Raw genomic sequence first — 23,627 nt, forward strand, 5'->3', positions numbered from 1 at the left:
ACCAATTCTGTGTATACAATTGCTTCCTTAATACCTTTACTTAGATGCGTCAAAGGTGTCTTATTTGCTTACAATCAATTCATGACTTTTACTCCCAAAGATGGTCCTTTCCCTGTGTTCCTCACCTCAATGAATGGCATAACCTCTAATCCCTGAAAAATAGACTGAACCTACCAAAGTCATTAAATTCATTAAAAATATATTCTGTGAATTGCTGATCTGTTTCCCCAGTCACAGTGTTAACATATTTTTAAACACTCACTTGTATTTGTAAATCTAATTAAATATTATCAAACTTCTCTTTCAAGTCCTCTGAGGAACAGGTATGACACAGACCTTAACCTTTTGTCTATTTATATTTATTTTCATCATTGAGATGATAAGTGTATAGGGAATTCTGGTAAAGGAATAAAAGTTTGTGATGGTAAAATGATCTCACTTTTTTTTCATTTAGTTTATTTATCTGCAAATACGAATGTTCAGTTATTAATGAGTGTTTTGGAAGAACCAATCTAAACATCTGCAAACATATACATAACTAAAGATGAGCATGCATTTCTTTTAAAACTTCTAAAATTTCCCTTTAATTACACATATAAACATGTATACATAATAGTGTAACTATATCTATCTATCTACACACACACACACACACACACACAATTTGTTATTCGGAAACTCTATCTACATTTTGGTCAAATCCATGTTACTAGCGATTGCTACTGCCCTCAAACCAAAATATAAGACAAAAATCCTAAAAACAAAATGTATTTAAGTTAGTGAGTAGTTAGAAATGCATTTAAATGAAAATGTTTCCCTTTTCCTGAGATACAGCATCTAAATATAATAAATTGAGAAATCTTCTTGTGTTTCAAAATATAGGCTAGTGATTTTACAGCATTTTACACATTGTCAGTAGAATACCTCTGAAGGTTAAAAGTACTTCTAAAATTAATCTGTATAAAAAAGGAGAATAGCTCAAAGGCAGAAGGGATCTGGTGTATTCAAATTGCCCAAGTCAGGGATAACAGATAACAGTTTAACAGAGCTTGTCCTAAGCATACAAAGTCATACCCAAATGGACCTTAATTCAGTTTATACTTCTAGATCTCTAAAATAAAATGACTTGAAGATCAAGGAGTTGGAAAACATTAAAATTAACACCAACCCTGGCTGGAATTCACCAGCGGAAGCTGAAATACAAATTTTCTTGAACTTAATCATTTTTTGTCTTCAGCTATATATCTCCTTGGGAACCCAGATCCCATTGTGTAATCTCATTGTGTAATGACCCTCCTCCCATCCTAGGTATATATAAACAACAAAATATATCAACATACTAAAACAAAAAAAATGCAAAATGATCAATACATTTTCAGAAACATATTAGATGTGATAGCGCAGTATTTACTGAGATGTTTATGAACCTGTAAAATTTAAACTTCACTGAAATTTTCACTTTACATACTAACATATAAGCAAATAAACAGCTATTGAAGAGAGACTTCTAACTTAACAATATAGATACAACATGGGGATTGTGATAGGGATTATTGAGTCCACTGAAAAAAACTCATTCCTGCACAGAGTGAGCACTAATTAAGTTTTACTGGTATTACTAACAGAATTTTATAAATCCAGTAATTCAGCCTGGTTTCTGTGATGTGGGCTTTGAAGTGCCTTCTCTTTGTCTACCAAGGAGAATACTTAATTTAGCCTTCACATTTTAACTGTTGGCTACAGAATGGCAAACTTGTTCTACTGCTGTGCTACTAAGAATGTGTTCTGCAAATATGTGCTGACCACAAATGGCTTGTTACCAGTTCATCAAAAGTATAAATCTGAAAGTAAGTTTTTAGAAATAACAATCTGACAGAATAATCTTATGTCTACTGAATCTAGTAATAAAATGACACTAAGATCATAATTTTAAAACTAGTCTTTCACCACAGAGAGTTCAAAAAACACTTAATTAGTGCTTCCTCATTCATTTACCAATCCATAAGTACCGAGCACTGTTTTGCGTACTAGAAGCACAAAAGTGAATGAGACAGAGTATCTGCTTCCATGATTTTTATATTCTAGTGAGGAGAAAATAATATATCAATAGATAATATACAAATGAAAAAATATATCAGTTAAAGAAAAAAAAATATGGTTAAAAAAAGTAAAGTATGGTAAAGAGGACAGAGAGCAAACGGGGTGGCTAGGCCTCTCTGAAGAGCTCATATTTAAGCATGCATGAGGCAATGAGCATGATTATATGACAGAAAGTGTCCCAAGGAGAGGGAATAAAAAGTGCAAAGGTTATGAGGTAAACTGTTATGAGAGGGGACTCATAAAAGAGCAAGGTACTTAGTGTGGCTGAAGCACAGAAATAGGCAGAAGCAGGAGACAAGGTTGAGGAGGAAATCAAAAGGCCAGGCTGTAAGAGTTTTACTAGGATCTAGTTAGGACTCAAGAATTAAATCTAAATGAGATAAGACCCACTGGAAATTTTGGTGTGGGTGAGAAATAGTCTGATTTATATTTTTAAATGCTATGTGAACAGACTATAGAAGAGTAAAAGTGGAAGAAGGGAGACCAAATAGAAGAACACTGAAAGAGAACTGAACATATTTTGCCAAAAGTTTACAATAATGATTCTCAAGTTTTTGGCCTTGAGCAACTCAGTAAAGCAATGCTAGCTTGGATTGAAGTGGTAGCAGTAGGTGGAGAGAAAGTTAGATCTGAAATATATTTTCAAGGTAGAGCTAAAAGAATATGATAATACAGGAAATGAGAGAAATAGGAAAGGCAAGGGTAATTAGAACGTCTTGTGCTTATTAGTTATCTAAGCGGAGATGGTTAATAGATATACATCATCATAAAAATATTGGTTTTTAGAGCCATTAAACTGGATAGCATATCGATTCAATGGATGACTATTCAGCCACTAGAAAAAAATGAGGCATGATTTATATGCTGTAAAGAAAAGTCTGCCAATATACTTCTTGGTGGGAAAAAAAGGCAAGATGCCTGTCACTGTGTATATTATAATATCATTTACGCATGAAGAAGGAATGCATTATTTATTATTATGTGCCAGTCACTCTTCTAAGCTCTCCACACACACTTATTCATTTATACCTCACAACTCTATCAAGTTAAGTACTATAATTATTTCTTTTATACATAAGAGAAAACTGAGGTACAGATTGGCTAAGAGACTTGGCAATTACACAGCCAGTAACTGGCAGAGATAGAATTTGATTACAGCTGTCATGCTCCATAGTCTAAGTTTGTAACCACTATACCATACTGCCTCTCACTGAATATGTATGTGCTATCATATTCATAAAATCTTTGGAAAGATATACAAGAAACAGGCAACTTTGGTTGCATTCAGAGAAGGGAATTTGATGGCTGAGAGCCATGGGTAGAACACTGACATTTCACCATATAACATTTTTAAATCTGGAATTTTAAATCATATGACAGCATTACTCTCTCACCATCATTATTTTTTTAAATTTATTTTATTTATTTATTTTTATACAGCAGGTTCTTATTAGTTATCTATTTTATACATATTAGTGTATATATGTAAATCCCAATCTCCCAATTCATCCCACTGCCCCCCAACTTTCCCCCCTTGGTGTCCATTTGTTTGTTCTCTACATCTGTGTCTCTATTTCTGCCTTGCAAACCGGTTCATCTGTACCATTTTTCTAGATTCCACATATATGCGTTAATATACGATATTTGTTTTGCTCCTTCTGACTTACTTCACTCTGTATGACAGTCTCTAGGTCCATCCACGTCTCTACAAATGACCCAATTTCGTTCATTTTTATGGCTGAGCAATATTCCATTGTATATATGTACCACAACTTCTTTATCCATTCGTCTGTTGATGGGCATTTAGGTTACTTCCATGACCTGGCTATTGTAAATAGTGCTGCAATGAACACTGGGGTGCATGTGTCTTTTTGAATTATGGTTTTCTCTGGGTATATGCTCAGTAGTGGGATTGCTAGGTCATATGGTAATTCTATTTTTAGGTTTTTAAGGAACCTCCATACAGTTCTCCATAGTGGCTGTATCAATTTATATTCCCACCAACAGTGCAAGAGGGTTCCCTTTTCTCCACACCCTCTCCAGCATTTGTTGTTTATAGATTTTCTGATGATGCCCATTCTAACTGGTGTGAGGTGATACCTCATTGTAGTTTTGATTTGCATTTCTCTAGTAATTAGTGATGTTGAGCAGCTTTTCATGTGCCTCTTGGCCATGTGTATGTCTTCTTTGGAGAGATGTCTATTTAGGTCTTCAGCCCATTTTTTGATTGGGTTGTTTTTCTTGTTTTTTTTTTTGGCAGTGTTGGGTCTTCCTTGTTGCACGCAGGCTTTCTCTAGTTGTGGCGCATAGGCTTCTTATTGCAGTGGCTTCTCTTGTTGCGGAGCACGGGCTCTAGGCGTGCAGGCTTCAGTAGTTGTGGCACGCGGGCTCAGTAGTTGTGGCTTGCAGGCTCAGTAGTTGTGGCACACGGGCTTAGTTGCTCAAAGGCATGTGGGATCTTCCCGGACCAGGGCTTGAACCTCTGTTCCCTGCATTGGCAGATGGATTCTTAAACACTGCGCCACCAGGGAAGTCCCAGGTTGTCTGTTTTTTAATACTGAGCTGCATGAGCTGTTTATATATTTTGGAGATTAATCCTTTGTCTGTTCACTCGTTTGCAAGTATTTTCTCCCATTCTGAGGGTTGTCTTTTCATTTTGTTTATAGTTTCCTTTGCTGTGCAAAAGCTTTCAAGTTTCATTAGGCCCCATTTGTTTATTTTTCTTTTTATTTCCATTACTCTAGGAGGTGGGTCAAAAAGATCTTGCTGTGATTTCACCACCATTATTTTTTAATAGAAATAATAAAAACATGGAATTGGTTTTCACTTTATTCACTGAGGAGTGAATAAAGATAGAAAAGATAAAAAGGTCTTTAGATTGAGTCTGAGATAATTCAGTATTTACAGTTTACCTTTCTACAATCCACCAAAACAGTGCTTCAAGAAGGAAGAAGTAGTTATGTCTTTCAAGAGAGAAAGATGACAATGGAGCTGCCCAGTGCTTTCTGACACTAAGAAGGTAACTGCTGGCCTCAATAAGAGCAAAGGCAGTGAACAGGTAGATAGAAACCTGACTGGAGTGGGTTTAAAGAGAATAAGAAGAGAGTGAGTAGAGACAGTAAATAGAAATAATTCTTTGAGATTTGCTATAAAGAAAAGGAGAAAAATAAGACTGTAGCTAAGGAGCATGTGGAAACAAGGGAGGGTGTGATGGTCAGTCTTATGTGTCAACTTGGCTAGGCTACAGTATCTAGTTATTTAATCAAGCACTAATCCAGGTGTTACTGTGAAGGTATTTTGTAGATAAGATTAACATCTGTAAGTAAAGGAGACTACCTTCAATAATGTGGTGGCCTCATCCAATCAGCTGAATGCCTTAAGAGCAAAAACCGACGTTTCCTAGAAAAGCAATTTCTGCCTCAAGACTGTACAAGTTTCCTGCCTAAGTTTCTAGCCTGCTGGCCTGCCCTACAGATTTTAAAATTGCCAGCTCCCAAACTATGTGAGCCATTCACTAAAATAAATCTTCCTCTCCCCAAATATATATATCTTTGTGTGTGTATGTATGTATGCAAATAAGAAAGCAAGTAACTAAGTATATCTCCTGATGGTTCTGTGTTTCTGAAGAGCCCTAACTGATACAGAGTGTTTCTAAAAAATAAAGGCTGTTATAGCATATTAATATAATGATAAAGGGAATGGGGGAATTGAAGCAGGACAAAGAGAAAAAACACCCTGAAGAGTAAAGTTCTTGAGGCGGTGAACAGGAATTGGATCCACTGCACAAGGGCAAGGACTAACCTTAGATAGATAGCACTGTAATAAGAGAAAAAGCAGAGTATATGTGTACTGATGCACCTAGATAAGTAGGTTTAATCACTGAAGGATTCTCTTCTGTCTCTATAAAGCTAGCAAGATAATCAGCTAATTGTGAAGAAAAGAGGATAGCAGATGCTACAGGTTTGAGAAGGTGTGAAATAATCTTATAAGAAAGTAGGAATATCCATGGCATAGAATACTGTAAAAGGATTGCTAGGCAGCACTAAAGGTCCACTTGAGAGAAAAATGTAAAATGCCCAGCCATTATAACTATGTGTTGTTCTATAGCCACTTTCAGCTCCACTTATGTAGGTATGGAACAGGTAGTAATATGAGGTTTTCCTAGGGGGTATAATGGAGGGCAAGGATGTTGAGGGTCCTTCATGAGAAGGACATGATTATAATAAGTCTGGATAACAGAATCTAAGCTAGGAAAGTGGAGGCAGTGAGGACATCAAGAACACTAAAAAACAGAGTATCAAAGAATTTAAAGCCCCAATAGAAGAAAAACAATGTTGGAGCTGGGAACATATAAGACAAAAACTGGAACAAAAGAGATTATTGGCAAATGGGATGGTTAAAATTAAGATTATGGACACTGGCCCTTTTATTTACTATTCAACAATTTGCATTTATGTGTTCTTCAACATAAAAATGAAAACTAAAAAGCTGCCTTTATATTTAGTGATACCTACTATACTTTTGAAAACTATTACTATAAACCCTGGAAATATATATGATAATGGGACAAAACTAAATTTTAAAGAGAGGTATGATTATATTCCTTTTTTTTTTTTTAAATTGAAGTATAGTTGACTTACAATGTTGTGTGAGTTTCTGGTGTACAGCAAAGTGATTCAGTTATACATATATACATATTTTTTTCATAATGGTTTATTACAGGACATTGAATATAGTTCCCTGTGCTATACAGTTCAACACTGTTATCTGTTTTATATATAGTAGTTGGTATCTGCAAATTCCAAACTCTTAATTTATCCCCCCCACCCCCTTTCCCCTTTGGTAACCATAAATTTGTTTTCTATGTCTGAGTCTACTTCTGTTTTGTAAATAAGTTCATTTGTATCATATTTTAGATTCCACATATAAATGATATCATATGGCCTTTGTCTTTCTGACTTACTTCACTTAGTATGATAATCTCTAGGTCTACCCATGTTGCTGCAAATGGCATTACTTCATTATTTTTTATGGCTGAGTAGTATTCCATTGCAATTATGTTCCTTCTTTAGTTTTAAAAAACTTATTTAAAAAAACAAAAAGTCTTACAACAAACTTCCACTTTCCAAATAATAAACATTTAATCAATCCCTGTCTCTTAAAAACCCAACCAAAATAACGAGAAAACAATTTTCATCTTCAATAAATCCAGAAAATTACCTGCACCCCCAAACCACAATGTATCAATATATGTATATGGAAAGCAGATGGATGAAGCATGCAAATCAAACCAAATGGTTGAAAAAGCTTGACAACCATATCTAAAGAAATACAAAAAGAAAAACAATTTTGCTCTGTAGAACCCAAAAGCATTAAGGAATTGGAGAAGTATTGGTGTCCACAGAAGATGCAGTGAAATAAGGTCTGAAAATAGGAGCATTATTTCAAAGTTTGTATAGTAAATAATTAAATCTCCACTCGAACCTAGGCAGTCAGGCAATTCCCCCAACATACACTCATCTTGGAAGTCCAGGAAGTTTATTCCCTGAAGAATATAAAGCAGAGATTTGGACTCATCAGACACAGAGGAGGGATATAGGTGAAGTGCAGAGTGCCCTGGGTGCTCCTTCACCCTGTGTAACTCCCAAATGGTGGACAGCAAACAGACTTAAGGAGATTGAAAGATCCTTCTGCAAAGAAGCTAAACTTCCCCAGGGAAAAATAATTAGCAATACCAAGAGTTTAGGGTCCACAGTGAAAACGGTATGTGGCCACAGGACCACCCTACAGTGATGCTCACCAAAGAGGCCAGAGCCATTGCCCCTCCCTGTCAAACACAACACACACACACACACCCATGCCACCCCCCACCCCCACTGGCAATCAGCTCTTCAGTGTCTCATTGTCAGCAATGACTAGAAAGCCAATGAACAGATACTTAAGTAACGTTTCCAACATGAAAGACACTGATAAAAGCAGAGAATTGGAAAAGACGTCAGAGTAGGGTGTCAAAAAAAACTTCAGAGTAATAATTAACGTTGTCAAAGAGAGATAAAAGAAAATGTTACATCCATGAAACAATGTTAAAAAAAAAAAGACTTGGAGAATGCAAAATAACTCTTAGAATATTTAAAATGATAATGAAAATTAAGCTCAATAAAGTTGAAGAAATACAAGAAAAGTGAACAAAAAGACTAAGGAATGGAAGCTAAAAGAGAAATAACAAGAAACTCAGGATTGATTCAACAGATTAACATCCAAGTAATATGTATTCTATAAAGAGTGCCCAGCATAATGAATGGGAAATTATATACACACATTAGGGTATATCACCATGATATTTCAGAAAATCAGGAACAAAAAGAACATAAAGCTTCCTAAGACAAGAAACAGGATCAGAATCAGAACTTTGAAACAGGATTGGACTTCTCAACAGCAATACTGGAAACAAGAGGAAAAATTCTGAAGAAAATTTTCAATAAGTTCTACATTGGTTCAATTAAATGTAAGAATATAATAATTTTTCAGGCATGTAAAATCTCAAATATATACTTTTCCAATACTCTTTTTCTCAAGAAGCTATCAAAAAACATGCTATCCAAAAAGGAGAGAATAAATTAAAACAAAAAAAAACAAAAAAAACAGGCAAGCCAGAGATAGGGGATTCAACAAAAGACAAAGGATCCAAATAATGGCAGAAAAGTTAAATAACTTAAAGGACATATAGATTTTAGAAAACAACGCAGCCTTATCAAACATAATCATAAAAAATTAAAAGTACAGAAAATGTACCCCACAAAATTGATTATAACATTCTATTATTTGTTTAAAAATAAAATAAAAAATCCTCACATAAAAGGAAACACCAACATGTCATGACAAAATTAAGAAATGGTATGATTATGGCTAATTTTTATTTTTGTACTTTTCTCCTTTTCTGAATTCTTTGTAAGTTGTATATGTAATTTTATATGTACAGAAAATGTTTAAACATACAACATGGAAGTATTAATGAAACATCTACAAGAAATTTTCTCAATTTCTCTGTCCTCTTTAGAGCCAAACCAAGCAAGCTCTGTCATTCTATCACAGTTATAACATCAGACACTTACTGAATAACTTGTATATGTGAAACATTTAACACAAATTATTTCATTTAAGCCTCACAGCACTCCTATAAAATGGGACTATTAGTAGCAATACTATACAGATGAGGAAAGTGAGGCACCAAAGTTAAGTAACTTGTCCAAGGTCACCAAGTTGATACATAAAAGACATGATTATAAAATGATTTTAAAAATCATAATTTCTTTACAAAAACTAGCCCCCAAAAGAAAACTAATTTTCATACCTGATGATAGAAAAGAGATAAATCTAAGAAAATGATACTTCTGTAACTAGAAAACGTAAAACATTACTCTAGATACCTATATTTACATTTGAAAGAGTAATTACATTTAAAAAGTTTACTGTATTTTATGTGTACAGTTATATGATATAGTGGCACTCACAAATTTGGTCAATTATTGGGCATTAATCTCATGAGAACACCAAAAGTCTACTACATACAAATTCTAGAAAGGTGAAAAAAGAGTGCTATATCTAGAGGAGCAACGAGAAACACAAAGGTATTAAAGTTAAAAAAAAAATGCACTGGTGAAAATACAAAGCAATGAGAAAGTAAAAATTTCTTTAATGAATAAAAGGAAAATAAAATATAAAGAAATTAAGGAAGAGAGATTATAGTCTGCTCTTTGATGATGCCAGATTGACCTAAAATTGTGAGGTTCTAACCATAGCAACCAGAAATATTCAGTCTGGTTAAGAGTTATAAAATACCTACTGAATTTAATAAATAGAATTTGGCATGTGAGAGCCAAAAGATAAGTAAAAATGAAAGTGCATGCCGTTAGTTTTCTTAATAGCAGTTTCTGAAAGATCTGTTTATTTACTTGTTTGTTCTGATTTCCCCATTTGCAATGTCTTCTACTACGAAAATAGGAGGTGTTCAATAAATTCTGAGGAAAAATAACACGAGTGAAGGGAAACACTGCACACACTACTGGCTCTCACTGTCATTACAGAATAACAGCAGCAGTTTACTAAATGTCAGGCACTAGTTCAAGCTTTCTTAATTTCTTTTAATGAGGTAGCTATCATTATCTTTCCCACTTTGCATATGAAGAAAGTGAGGCCAAAAGGACTTGTCCAAATTACCCAATTAGTAAAAGGCAAAAAGGGATATGTATTCAGACAGTCTGGTCCAGAACCCATTCTATGAACCCTATGTTATATGGTTTCAGCAACCGAAAGCCAAAGAAAAGACATCAATTTACTGAGGCAAGATAATTTTCAGTCTGTGATGGGAGAACAAAGAAATTTCTTACAGCTTATCTCTTCTCAGAGTAAAAGTCCAGAGATGCTGACTTGGTAAAAAAATGTTAATCAACAACAAATCATATGTCAATATAAAATCAACCATTTGCCAATATAATAATGTTAAACAATGAGATACAAAGAAATGTTTACTTCCCCAAGAATCTGAGGGTGACCTATTATTGTTAACTAGTGGTAAAGACCGGCCTCCCAGCATAATGAGGCCACCTGACTGTCATATGATGATCTTAACCACATTTTCTAATTTTTTCATAATTCACTTTAGAAAAAAATAGAACAGAATCAATCACCATGCTATTATTAATAAAATTTTGTAGTCTTAATCCCCCTTTGTTCAAATTAGCATTTTCACTTTAGAAGTGAGAGGTAGCCAGTATCAATCTATTTGTAACATAGAAAATTATGCAGGTGAGAAAATAACAAAAAATAAAAAAGGTAAACCAACATTACTCATCTCGCCATCTAACAAAAATTTGAAGTCACCAACTTCTAAAGTATTGGCATACATTTTAAAAACAAATGCCTATGTATAATATAACTATAAATCTAAAAATAGATCCTTCAAGAGTAGAATTATCTTTATAATACCAAACAACACAGTGGTAAAACAAAGGGAATCCTACTTGTTTTTGAGCTGGAGGAGGAAAATATTTTTTCATGAAAATTCCATGAAATTGCGGAAAGAAAATATGGCCAGCCTCAGATTATAAATCCACCAAAATAATAATGACAAAATACTACTTATATAAATTAAATCCACAAACTATGTTCTAATACGTCTGAGATAGCTATTTAGAAAAGCAACAAAGGCACTTAATTCTGAAGATTAATCGGTAATGAAAACTTTACTACAGTGTAAAGCTTCTTTATTAAGATGAGTCAGACATATAGGAGAGTATGCTTTACAATTCCAATTAAAATAGAAAAAAATAAGGAAAATATAATACAAAATGTAATTGCTAACAGTCTGTTTCAATTTAATGGTAAAAAGAATTCCAAAAAGAAGGGAGAAAGCACAGTTTACTGGAAAAATGAGACTACTTCTACCTGGAGAATAAACAAACCTGAAGAACTACAAAATGATGAAAAATTTTAGTAAAAATGTGGCAAAAGTATACAATTAAATGCAATGCATAAACACTGACAATTGGGACATATTATTAACTAATAACAAGAAAACGGGATATTTAGAAAATAGATTAAAAGTACTATTGATAAGACCACTCTGATGATTTATAAAGCTCTAAAACTTGTCTTGTCTGTACCCTACAAAACAACTAACCTGATTGTCTCTCTTCTTAGCTAAGATATAAGCAATGTCAAGGAGCATTTTATTCCAAAGCCGATAATCATATCTGGCCATAACTGCCTTGTAACTGTCCATGCACATAGTCTTTGAAGCAGAGGATTAAATGTTCCTGCCCATTTTATCTAGTCCCCAAGACTCGTCCTGCAAAGTGAATAAAAATGATTATCTTTTAAACTACCCCTCATACACATACCATAAAAGAAAAAAAGGGAGGGGGTACCAGAGAAGAGGGCAAAGATGAAAAGAAAATAATCCTTGAAAAGATGGATAATTACTATCCAGCCTGGAATTAAGTTCTCAGCAAGATCTCTGTGCTTTGTTGAAGGGTAGGTGACTGATGTCTCACTTTTTATGCAACTGAGCTTTGGAAGACATGATCATTAATGTACACAGAGAAATTACAGTAATATTTTGAAATAAATTTGAGAATAAGTTGAAAAATAGGTTAGCTTTTAAAAAGTAAGTATAAACATAATGTTGATCTCCTTCTATTTTTCTTGATTTCTGATTTTGAAAAGTAATTAACAAATACAAATAGGCTAGATGATATAAAAAAAGCTTAGGAGAAAACCAAATGGCATTTATCAGGCAGTTTTAAAAGCTATCATGATCACAGGTATATTGTGAGAAAAGAAAGACAGAAAGGCACTGGAAGGAGGAGGGAGCAACTCAACTCAAAACAAATAGGAGGAAAGCCATAATTAAAATATGTTTAAGCATACGTAAAATTAGCATGTATAATTACCAAAGGGATAAATATATGAAAAACAAGATAATAATAAAAGTAACTGAAAATGGGCCAATGGAAAGAAGAGCTGAAATGGACCATCATAAAGTCAGTAAAATACAGTAATATTTCATTTACATGGCAGTGAAGGACAAATGCAAATGAATTAAACTGCATTTTTCAGGAAATTGAAACGTTTTAAAACTCAAAATATTCTGTATATTTCTATAATATACTATTCCTTCTCTTGTGTTCGTAAGTAGAGTATGTGGCATATATTTAGTCTTTTATATAAAATGCACACAGGTTTCTGGATTAAAGAAAGGTAGCTGGCCCCTACAGAGAAGCCCCAGATTGCTCTGTATCTTGATATCTGTAAGCAAAATTTTTTTTGTCTTTTTTGTTATAAATTACCGTTTCACAATTCTGTCAGCAGGACAGAATCTAACACTTGCCCTCCAATCTAACACTTGCTTCTCTTTCTCTCTTGGCATTGGGAAACTAGATAATAACTGTTTATGGTAGTAATTTTGGCTATTCAGAAGTAACTTCTATCTTATGTTTAAGTTTTGTTTATTTCAAATCACTGCATTTACTATGCATCTGAAAACCAGCTAAACAGGAATTACTGTACATAGATAAAAGATGAAAAGTAAATAGAAAATATAAAAAAAGAAAAAAGCAAACATAAAGGGCAGAAGATTCTAAAAGTGATGAAATTAGAAAGAAAAATTGTATAGTATTAGATAACTTTTAAGTAATAAATAGTATATTACAGTACCTTTTCAAAAAGTTACAACTGGGTACAAGATCTCTTTTTATTCCTAATAATGAGGAAGAGGATACTCTCAAAACACAGAATAAAATGTGTTTGATGTTTGTTCTATATAGAAAATTTTTTCAACAATAAATTGTATGATTTTACCTTTTTAAAAAAGATAAAATTAAGTAAAAGATCTTCCTCTTTTCCCAGTGAGAAAAAGGACACCCTCAAAAGAATAACTGTGTTTCATATTTACTCCATATAGAACTGCAACTAAGGGAATACTGGACACTAATAATATGGATTAACCACATTGAGTAAGGAAGGAAAAAGGAGTGGAAAAAAATATTGGATGACTCTATATAAAATTATCACATTGGCCTTAGGCAACAGGTTAAACCAGAAAATGATAAAATTTCAAATCCAGGGTTTGCAACGTGTAGTCCCCAAAGTATCAGTGTCAGCATCAGCTAGAAACCTGTTAAACTCGGGACAAGGCCACGCAATCTGTTTCAGTAAGGCCTGGAGGTGATTCTGATGCATGCTAAAGTTTAAGAATCAATGCATTCAATAAAGTAGATAAATGAGAAATTTAAATTTAATTCAAGATGAAATGCAATTGATTAAATTAAATCTCATTTTTTGTCATGGTAATGTGTAAGATGAATATAGCCAGAGTTATTGCTATTAAAAAGGATGTAATTTGGGAGTATTTAAATATATGTGTGTGTACATACACACACACACTCTCTCTCTCTCTGTATTACAGGAGAAAAAGAACAATCATTTAGTCATTTTAGGTAAGCACAGTTAAAATCGTTGAGGAATTGAGAATGATGTCTAAATTAACAAAATTACCTTGTTACGGAAAAACAAGGGGAAAAAGAACATACTTGACTCAGAATTTGTCTAGATAATTCTAAAATAAAAGCAAAAGTGAAAACTATAATCTGTCAGTTCTTCAGGACTCAGCCTACCTACCTGAACTGATTTTAGAGACATTACATTTAGGTTATTACAGCACTAGGAATAGAAAGAATGCCAGCTAGGTCACAATTACCTATTACAATTGGATGGAATTGTATAAAAATACATATATATAAACAAAATTTATACATTTATGCATAATAACAATGAACTATAAAGCAATGTAATTAAGTCGAAAAAATACTATGAATTTGGAATTTCAACTATTATTCGGGTTTACCAAAGAACATGGCCTGGTGGACTCCTAAAATTTATTTGGTTATAAAATAAAAATGCAGGAAAACACATGTTCAGAAAAAGATTTGGTAACATTCGCCAGAAAATTTCAATTTTCATTCTCAAGACTATCAAATGCCAGTTATCAAAATAGGCACACATTTTACTTAGAGAATACAAACCATTCATGTGAATTTTGGAGAAAAACTGTATTTTTCAAGAGCAAAGTAATGAATTTAATATTTAATCTAAATAAAGCTTAACTAGAATAGAACATATTTAACAAAACTAAATTGAAAAGGAAATAAAATGTTGGTTACTTACCAGCAAGGGTACTTGTATGTCTAAAAGCTCTGACCTGGGAGTCTGACAAACCAGTCAAAAGGGAGATTACTGTGTCCATCATATACTCATCATAAATTATGCTATACTGACATTGTCGAATCAGGACTCCAATAAATTCACAAAAGTTTGAACGAAATTTTTTCCACTGAGGTCCAGGCATGGTAAGGGGGTAATCACCACTGTCCTAAAAGGGATTAAAAAAGAACATATTAAATATGACATCAAGTTTGATCAGTTTTTTTTCCTCCTACTGGAAAAGGAACATTCTTCTCAAAGTAGATATGGACAGAAATCAAAGGGCACAAGATGGCTTTCTCTTTTTTGCTTGTTTTGATCTTCGACAACTAAATAATTGTTAATGTGCTCAAAATTATTATTTACAACCAGTATTTAATCCATTATTCTAAGCCATTCATTCAAAATAATAGTTCCAGTTTTGTTGTACTTGGGTCCTAGTTGAGATAATTTAAAATAGGAAACAAAAAAAGAATTGAAGTTTAGACTAGAAAGGATATTTGCTACTGAATTCAGATCAAACTAATCATGATACCTGTGACATATAGCATCTTTCAATTATTTTAAATAGACACTTCAAAGAATTGACAGTTTCAAGAGTATAAGCACTTCATTAAGAAGTCCAAAACCAACTTTTCACATCTGAAACTGCAAACCTATTTCTTCCAATTTTACTATGAACTTTCAATTAACTCTATTTTATGGAGTGAATTTATTAACTTTTCAAAGAAAAAAATCTAGCATGGGCTCTTGGTATCACCAGATTGTGTTATCTTCTTTAAAACACGAAACTTACAGTTGAACCCAGCAGAGGTTTCCCACTCTAGCCTAAAACATTTTGGTGGAGGAATGGAAATTCACAAGGCAGAGAGTGAGAAATTCTGTGAACATAGTTATCTGAATACTCTCAATTTGTGGCTATTTGTCTTTTCTAGGCCAAACTGCTGTTAGGAAAACTGGTTATAAATGAGGTCTTGAGCTCTGTTGGTGTCCCAGGAAAGAGAACTAGTGTGATACTTAGAACAGCAAGAAATCCCAAGAGCAAGGAACAGAAAGCAGAGATAGGGAAGAGCTTGGCAGTCAGTCAAATACCCCCAAAGAAAGTTAATTTTGGCACTACATGAGTATTATGTGGGTTACTAAGCTCTATAGGACATCAAAAAGGAACTGAAGGGGATGGTTGAATCTTCCCTGCTCTTTAGACTGGGGGTGTGGGAGCACAGACTGGAGAGGGTAGCAGGATGGAGAGGTGAGATGCTTCTCAAAGGTATCTCTGAAGGCTGCCTGCTGCTTCCATTTCACAAAAGCCCACCAGGGTAGAGCCTCTTTTCCTTTGTACCAACTGTGAGATTCAGCCATTTAGTGCTCACAACCAGATCTGGGCCCCAAGGAAAGTAAAAAGAAAAGAATCTATCTAAACAGCCCCAACAGCGAGAGGAAGCCAGAAAAATCAGCATTTAGGAAAACCTAAATAAAAAATAAGTATATTTCAAAGATTCAAATGTAGCATAAAACAAAACAAAACTCTAGGGAACTGAAATACACACCTTTTTGAGGTATAATTCACATATAACATTAGTTCCAGGTATAAAATATAATGATTCAATATTTGTAAATATTAAAAAATAATCACCACAATAAGTGTAGTTGACATCTGTCACCATAAACAGTTACAAATTATTTTGCTTTTCTTGTGATGAGAACTATTAAGATCTACACTCTTAGCAACTTTTCAATATGCAATACAGTATTAATAACTATAGTCACCATGCTTTACATCCCCAGGACTTATTTATATTACAACTGGAAGTTTGTACCTTTTGTCCCACTTCACCCATTTTGCCCATTCCCCCAACCCCTGGCGACCACTCTGTTCTCTGTATCTATAAGCTCACTCAGTGTTCTTTTGTGTTGTTTTGTTGTTGTTGTTATTTTCATTTCACATATAAGTGAGATCACATGGTAATTGTCCTTCTGACTTATTCCACTTAGTGTAAAGCCCTCAAGGTCCGTCCATGTTGTCACAAATGGCAAGATTTCCTCTTTTTTTTTTTTTTAAATTTTTTTTTTATAGCTACTTTATTTATTTATTTATTTATTTATTTTTGGCTGTGTTGGGTCTTCGGTTCGTGCGAGGGCTTTCTCTAGTTGCGGCAAGCGGGGGCCACTCTTCATCGCGGTGCGGGGACCGCTCTTCATCACGGTGCGCGGGCCTTTCACTATCGCGGCCCCTCCCGCTGCGGGGCACAGGCTCCAGACGCGCAGGCTCAGTAGTTGTGGCTCACGGGCCCAGTTGCTCCGCGGCATGTGGGATCTTCCCAGACCAGGGCTTGAACCCGTGTCCCCTGCATTAGCAGGCAGATTCTCAACCACTGCGCCACCAGGGAAGCCCAAGATTTCCTCTTTTTAACGACTGAATACTATTCCTCTGAGTGTGTGTGTATGTGTGTGTGTGTGCGCGCACGCGCGCGCACATACCACATTTTCTTCACCCATTCATCCATTGATGGACACTTAGGTTATTTCCATGTTTGGCTACTGTAAATAATGCTGCCATTAACATGAGGTTGCATATATCTAAAATAATTTATTTCTTAAAAAACTCAGTTGATGAACTGAAGGAAAGGATGGTTACTGAGGGGAGATACATTAGTAGCCTAGAAAATAATGTGCAAGACATATCGGAGAAAAAAACACATAACACGCTAGATGAGGCCTGTGGAAAAAACCTTTTAAAATGGACAAAGTAGGTTAATATGACCTTTTCAACCTTCTGTCCTTTCCTTTTTCACTGATTTGGAACTCATATGTGGTGCTGATGTTCAACAGCCATTTTGCAACCATGAGGGGACAGTATGAAGATAAAGAATGGTACAGAGAGAGATGGAAAAAATGTAGGTCTTTGCTCTATTGAGGTGTAGTATCAATATCAATCATGTTCTGTCTACTCCCAGATTTATTTTGTGTGAGACAAACTCCTGTGAATTCAAACCACTGTTGGTCAGATTTTCTGTTACTCACAAACAAATCCATTCCTGTTATAGTAGAGTTACAAGCAGTGGGAAAAGACAAATTATTTAGTAAAAGACTTTGGTACAGTACAACTGGTTTTTCATTAGAAAAAAATCAGATATGTATTGCACCATACACTAAAATAAATTCCTAATGAAATCAAAACACTTAAAAATACTCAACCAAAAAAAGAAATAGCAGAAAACATGGAAGAATCTTGAACAGTGGTCATTTTTAAGTCTTTTGTCATTTACAGACAGTTCTGGGTATACTCTGATGCTTTTGCAAAAATGTTCCTATAAAAGCGTTTCATCTTCAAGGAATTCATGGAAAAGACTCTGACAAGTACAAGTTTCTGGTAACTGACTATACTGCTGAACTGAATAAATAAGCATTTTCAGAATTCTAATGGAAAACTGATGAATTCATAAAAGTACTAACAGAAGATCAAGATGAAAAAAAAATTAATTACATGGGACTGAGTGAGCTGATGAGGATGATTATAACTTTTGTGACTTTCTGTTTGAATAAAAAAAATATCCCACAAGGACGCAGAGGCAAAAAATATACAAATCAATTTTCACTGCAAAGTAAAGGAGCTGTTACAGTGGAGGATTACTGGACTGAATGTCAATATTATGACATAGTATGAGTGTGTTCCGTGTTTGGCAATTGCAATCATTGTTGCTTTTGTTGTGGTCATTCATTTACAATGCTTGGTGTCAGTTTATTTATCTCTTGTAAAAATAAAATACACTGTGTGTGTGTGTGTGTGTGTGTGTAAAAAAAAAAAAAGAAAACGTGGAAGAGAGTACCTCCCATCAAGCCTCTTAGATAGCCTCATCCACCAGAGGGCAAACAGCAAAAGCAAGAAGAACTACAATCCTGCAGCCTGTGGAACAAAAACCACATTCACAGAAAGATAGACAAGATGAAAAGGCAGACGGCTATGTACCAGATAAAGGAACAAGATAAAACCCCATAAAAACAACTAAATGAAGTGGAGATAGGCAACCTTCCAGAAAAGGAATTCAGAATAATGACAGTGAAGATGATCCAGGACCTCAGAAAAATAATGGAGGCAAAGATCGAAAAAATGCAAGAAATGTTTAACGAAGACCTGGAAGAATTAAAGAACAAACAAACAGAGATGAACAATACAATAACTGAAATGAAAACTACACTAGAAGGAATCAATAGAATAACTGAGGCAGAAGAACAGATGAGTGACCTGGAAGACAAAATGGTGGAATTCACTGTTGCAGAACAGAATAAAGAAAGAAGAATGAAAAGAAATGAAGACAGCCTACAAGACCTCTGGGACAACATTAAACGCAACAACATTCACATTATAGGGGTCCCAGAAGGAGAAGAGAGAAAGCACCTGAGAAAATATTTGAAGAGATTATAGTCGAAAACTTCCCAAACATGGGAAAGGAAATAGCCACCCAAGTCCAGGAAGCGCAGAGAGTCCCATATAGAACAAACCCAAGAAGAAACACACCGAGACACATAGTATTCAAATTGGCAAAAATTAAATACAAAGAAAAATTATTGAAAGCAGCAAAGGAAAAACGACAAATAACATACAAGGGAACTCCCATAAGGTTAACAGCTGATTTCTCAGTAGAAACTCTACAAGCCAGAAGGGAGTGGCATGATATACTTAAAGTGATGAAAGGGAAGAAAATACAACCAAGATTACTCTACCCGGCAAGGATCTCATTCAGATTCGATGGAGAAATCAAAAGCTTTACAGACAAGCAAAAGCTAGGAGAATTCAGCACCACCAAACCAGCTCCACAACAAACGCTAAAGGAACTTCTCTAAGTGGGAAACACAAGAGAAGAAAAGGACCTACAAAAACAAACCCAAAACAATTAAGAAAATGGTCATAGGAACATACATATTGATAATTACCTTAAATGTGAATGGATTAAATGCTCCAACCAAGAGACACAGGCTTGCTGAATGGATACAAAAACAAGACCCATATATATGCTGTCTACAAGAGACCCACTTTAGACCTAGGGACACATACAGACTGAAAGTGAGGGGATGGAAAAAGATATTCCATGCAAATGGAAATCAAAAGAAAGCTGGAGTAGCTATACTCATATCAGATAAAATAGACTTTAAAATAAAGAATGTTACAAGAGACAAGGAAGGACACTACGTAATGATCAAGGGATCAATCCAAGAAGAAGATATAACAATTATAAATATATATGCACCCAACATAGGAGCACCTCAATACGTAAGGCAACTGCTAACAGCTATAGAAGAGGAAATCGACAGTAACACAGTAATAGTGGGGGACTTTAACACCTCACTTACACAAATGGACAGATCATCCAAAATGAAAATAAATAAGGAAACAGAAGCTTTAAATGACACAATAGACCAGATAGATTTAATAAATAGTTATAGGACATTCCATGCAAAAACAGCAGATTACACTTTCTTCTCAAGTGCGCACGGAACATTCTCCAGGATAGATCACATCTTGGGTCACAATTCAAGCCTCAGTAAATTTAAGAAAACTGAAATAATATCAAGCAACTTTTCTGACCACAACGCTATGAGATTAGAAATGAATTACAGGGGAAAAAACGTAAAAAGCACAAACACATGGAGGCTAAACAATATGTTACTAAATAACCAAGAGATCACTGAATAAATCAAAGAGGTAATCAAAAGATACCTAGAGACAAATGACAATGAAAACACAATGATCCAAAACCTACGGGATGCAGCAAAAGCAGTTCTAAGAGGGAAGTTTATAGCTATACAAAACTACCTTAAGAAACAAGAAAAATCTCAAATAAACAATCTAACCTTACACCTAAAGGAACTAGAGAAAGAAGAACAAACAAAACCCAAAGTTAGCAGAAGGAAAGAAATCATAAAGATCAGAGCGGAAATAAATGAAATAGAAACAAAGAAAATAATAGCAAAGATCAATAAAACTAAAAGCTGGTTCTTTGAGAAGATAAACAAAATTGATAAACCATTAGCCAGACTCATCAAGAACAAGAGGGAGAGGACTCAAATCAGTAAAATTAGAAATGAAAAAGGAGAAGTTACAACAGACACCGCAGAAATACAAAGCATCCTAAGAGACTACAAGCAACCCTATGCCAATAAAATGGACAACCTGGAAGAAATGGACAAATTCTTAGAAAGGTATAACCTTCCAAGACTGAACCAGGAAGAAACACAAAATATGAACAGACCAATCACAAGTAATGAAATTGAAACTGTGATTAAAAATATTCCAACAAAGAAAAGTCCAGGACCAGATGGCTTCAAACGTGAATTCTATCAAACATTTAGAGAAGAGCTAACACCCATCCTTCTCAAACTCTTCCAAAAAAATTGCAGAGGAAGGAACACTCCCAAACTCATTCTATGAGGCCACCATCACCCTGATACCAAAACCAGACAAAGATACTACAAAAAAAGAAAATTACAGACCAATATCAGTGATGAATATAGATGCAAAAATCCCCAACAAAATACTAGCAAACAGAATCCAACAGCACATTAAAAGGATCATATACCATGATCAAGTGGGATTTATCCCAGGGATGCAAGGATTCTTCAATATACGCAAATCAATCAATGTGATACACCATATTAACAAATTGAATAAAACCCATATGATTATCTCAGTAAATGCAGAAAAAGCTTTTGACAAAATTCAACACCCATTTATGATAAAAACTCTCCAGAAAGTGGGCATAGAGGGAAGCTACCTCAACAAAATAAAGGCCATATATGACAAACCCACAGCAAACATCATTCTCAATGGTGAAAAACTGAAAGCATTTCCTCTAAGATCAGGAATGAGACAAGGACATCCCCTCTCACCACTATTATTCAACATAGTTTTGGAAGTCCTAGCCACGGCAATCAGAGAAGAAAAAGAAATAAAAGGAATACAAATTGGAAAAGAAGAAGTAAAACTGTCACTGTTTGCAGATGACATGATACTATACATAGAGAATCCTAAAAATGCCACCAGAAAACTACTAGAGCTAATCAATGAATTTGGTAAAGTTGCAGGATACAAAATTAATGCAGAGAAATCTCTTGCATTCCTATACAGTAATGATGAAAAATCTGAAAGAGAAATTAAGGAAACACTCCCATTTACCGTTGCAACAAAAAGAATAAAATACCTAGGAATAAACCAACCTAGGGAGACAAAAGACCTGTATGCAGAAAACTATAAGACACTCATGAAAGAAACTATAAAGATGATAACAACAGATGGAGAGATATACCATGTTCTTGGATTGGAAGAATCAATATTGTGAAAATGACTACACTACCCAAAGCAATCTACAGATTCAATGCAATCACTATCAAATTACCAATGGCAGTTTTTACAGAACTAGAACAAATCATCTTAAAATTTGTATGGAGACACAAAAGACCCCGAATAGCCAAAGCAGTCTTGAGGCAAAAAAATGGAGCTGGAGGAATCAGACTCCCTGACTTCAGACTACACTACAAAGCTACAGTAATCAAGACAATATGGTACTGGCACAAAAACAGAAACATAGATCAATGGAACAACATAGAAAGCCTGGAGATAAACCCACGCACCTATGGTCAACTAATCTATGACAAAGGAGGCAAAGATATACAATGGAGAAAAGACAGTCTCTTCAATAAGTGGTGCTGGGAAAACTGGACAGCTACATATAAAAGAATGAAGTTAGAACACTCCCTAACACCATACACAAAAATAAACTCAAAATGGATTCGACACCTAAATGTAAGACCGGACACTATAAAACTCTTAGAGGAAAACATAGGAAGAACACTCTTTGACATAAATCACAGCAAGATCTTTTTTGATCCACCTCCTAGAGTAATGGAAATAAAAACAAAAATATACAAATGGGACCTAATGAAACTTCAAAGCTTTTGCACAGCAAAGGAAACCATAAACAAGACTAAAAGAGAACCCTCAGAATTGGAGAAAATATTTGCAAACGAATCAACAGACAAAGGATTAATCTCCAAAATATATAAACAGCTCATGCAGCTCAATATTAAAGAAACAAACAACCCAATCCAAAAATGGGCAGAAGACCTAAATAGACATTTCTCCAAAGAAGACATACAGATGGCCAAGAAGCACATGAAAAGCTGCTCAACATCGCTAATTATTAGAGAAATGCAAATCAAAACTACAATGAGGTATCACTTCACACTGGTCAGAATGGGCATCATCAGAAAATCTACAAACAACAAACGCTGGAGAGGGTGTGGAGAAAAGGGAACCCTCTTGAACTGTTGGTGGGAATGTAAATTGATACAGCCACTGTGGAGAACAGTATGGAGGTTCCTTAAAAACCTAAAAATAGAATTACCATATGATTCAGCAATCCCACTACTGGGCATATACCCAGAGAAAGCCATAATTCAAAAAGACACATGCACTTTATGACTTTAAGAAAAGTCATAGCTTTTCTTAAGCCCATCTTGAACTGAAGTAACCTGAATTCCAAAGAATGATAAGCCTTGCTAGAAAAGATGAGACATACAAACTTTGTCATCTGTGGCAGAACCAAGGAAGAAAAAGGTAAGGAGAAATCAGGCAAAATGTTAACAAACTGTCAAAGACCAAGTGTCAGTGTGGAATAACAAGGAATTTGCACTCGCTCCAAAGCTCTTTTTTGAGGTGACCACAGGTTTCAACCAGGTAATTAAAGCCTGAGACAGAAGAAAACACAAAACCT

General features: G+C 34.6%; 1 protein-coding gene across 2 annotated transcripts in view; it reads right to left on the reverse strand.

The window, feature by feature from the left end:
• The window catches only part of STAG1 (STAG1 cohesin complex component), a 434,186-nt gene that overhangs the window by 150,248 nt on the left and 260,311 nt on the right, over positions 1–23,627 (reverse strand). For both annotated transcript variants that reach the window (XM_057545017.1, XM_057545018.1), the window contains exon 7: positions 14,824–15,028. In XM_057545017.1, coding sequence (XP_057401000.1) covers positions 14,824–15,028 — 205 coding nt within the window. The remainder of the gene's footprint in view (positions 1–14,823; positions 15,029–23,627) is intronic.

This window comes from Balaenoptera acutorostrata, chromosome 4 (genome assembly GCF_949987535.1).
Source record: "Balaenoptera acutorostrata chromosome 4, mBalAcu1.1, whole genome shotgun sequence".
NCBI classification, from domain to species: domain Eukaryota; kingdom Metazoa; phylum Chordata; class Mammalia; order Artiodactyla; family Balaenopteridae; genus Balaenoptera; species Balaenoptera acutorostrata.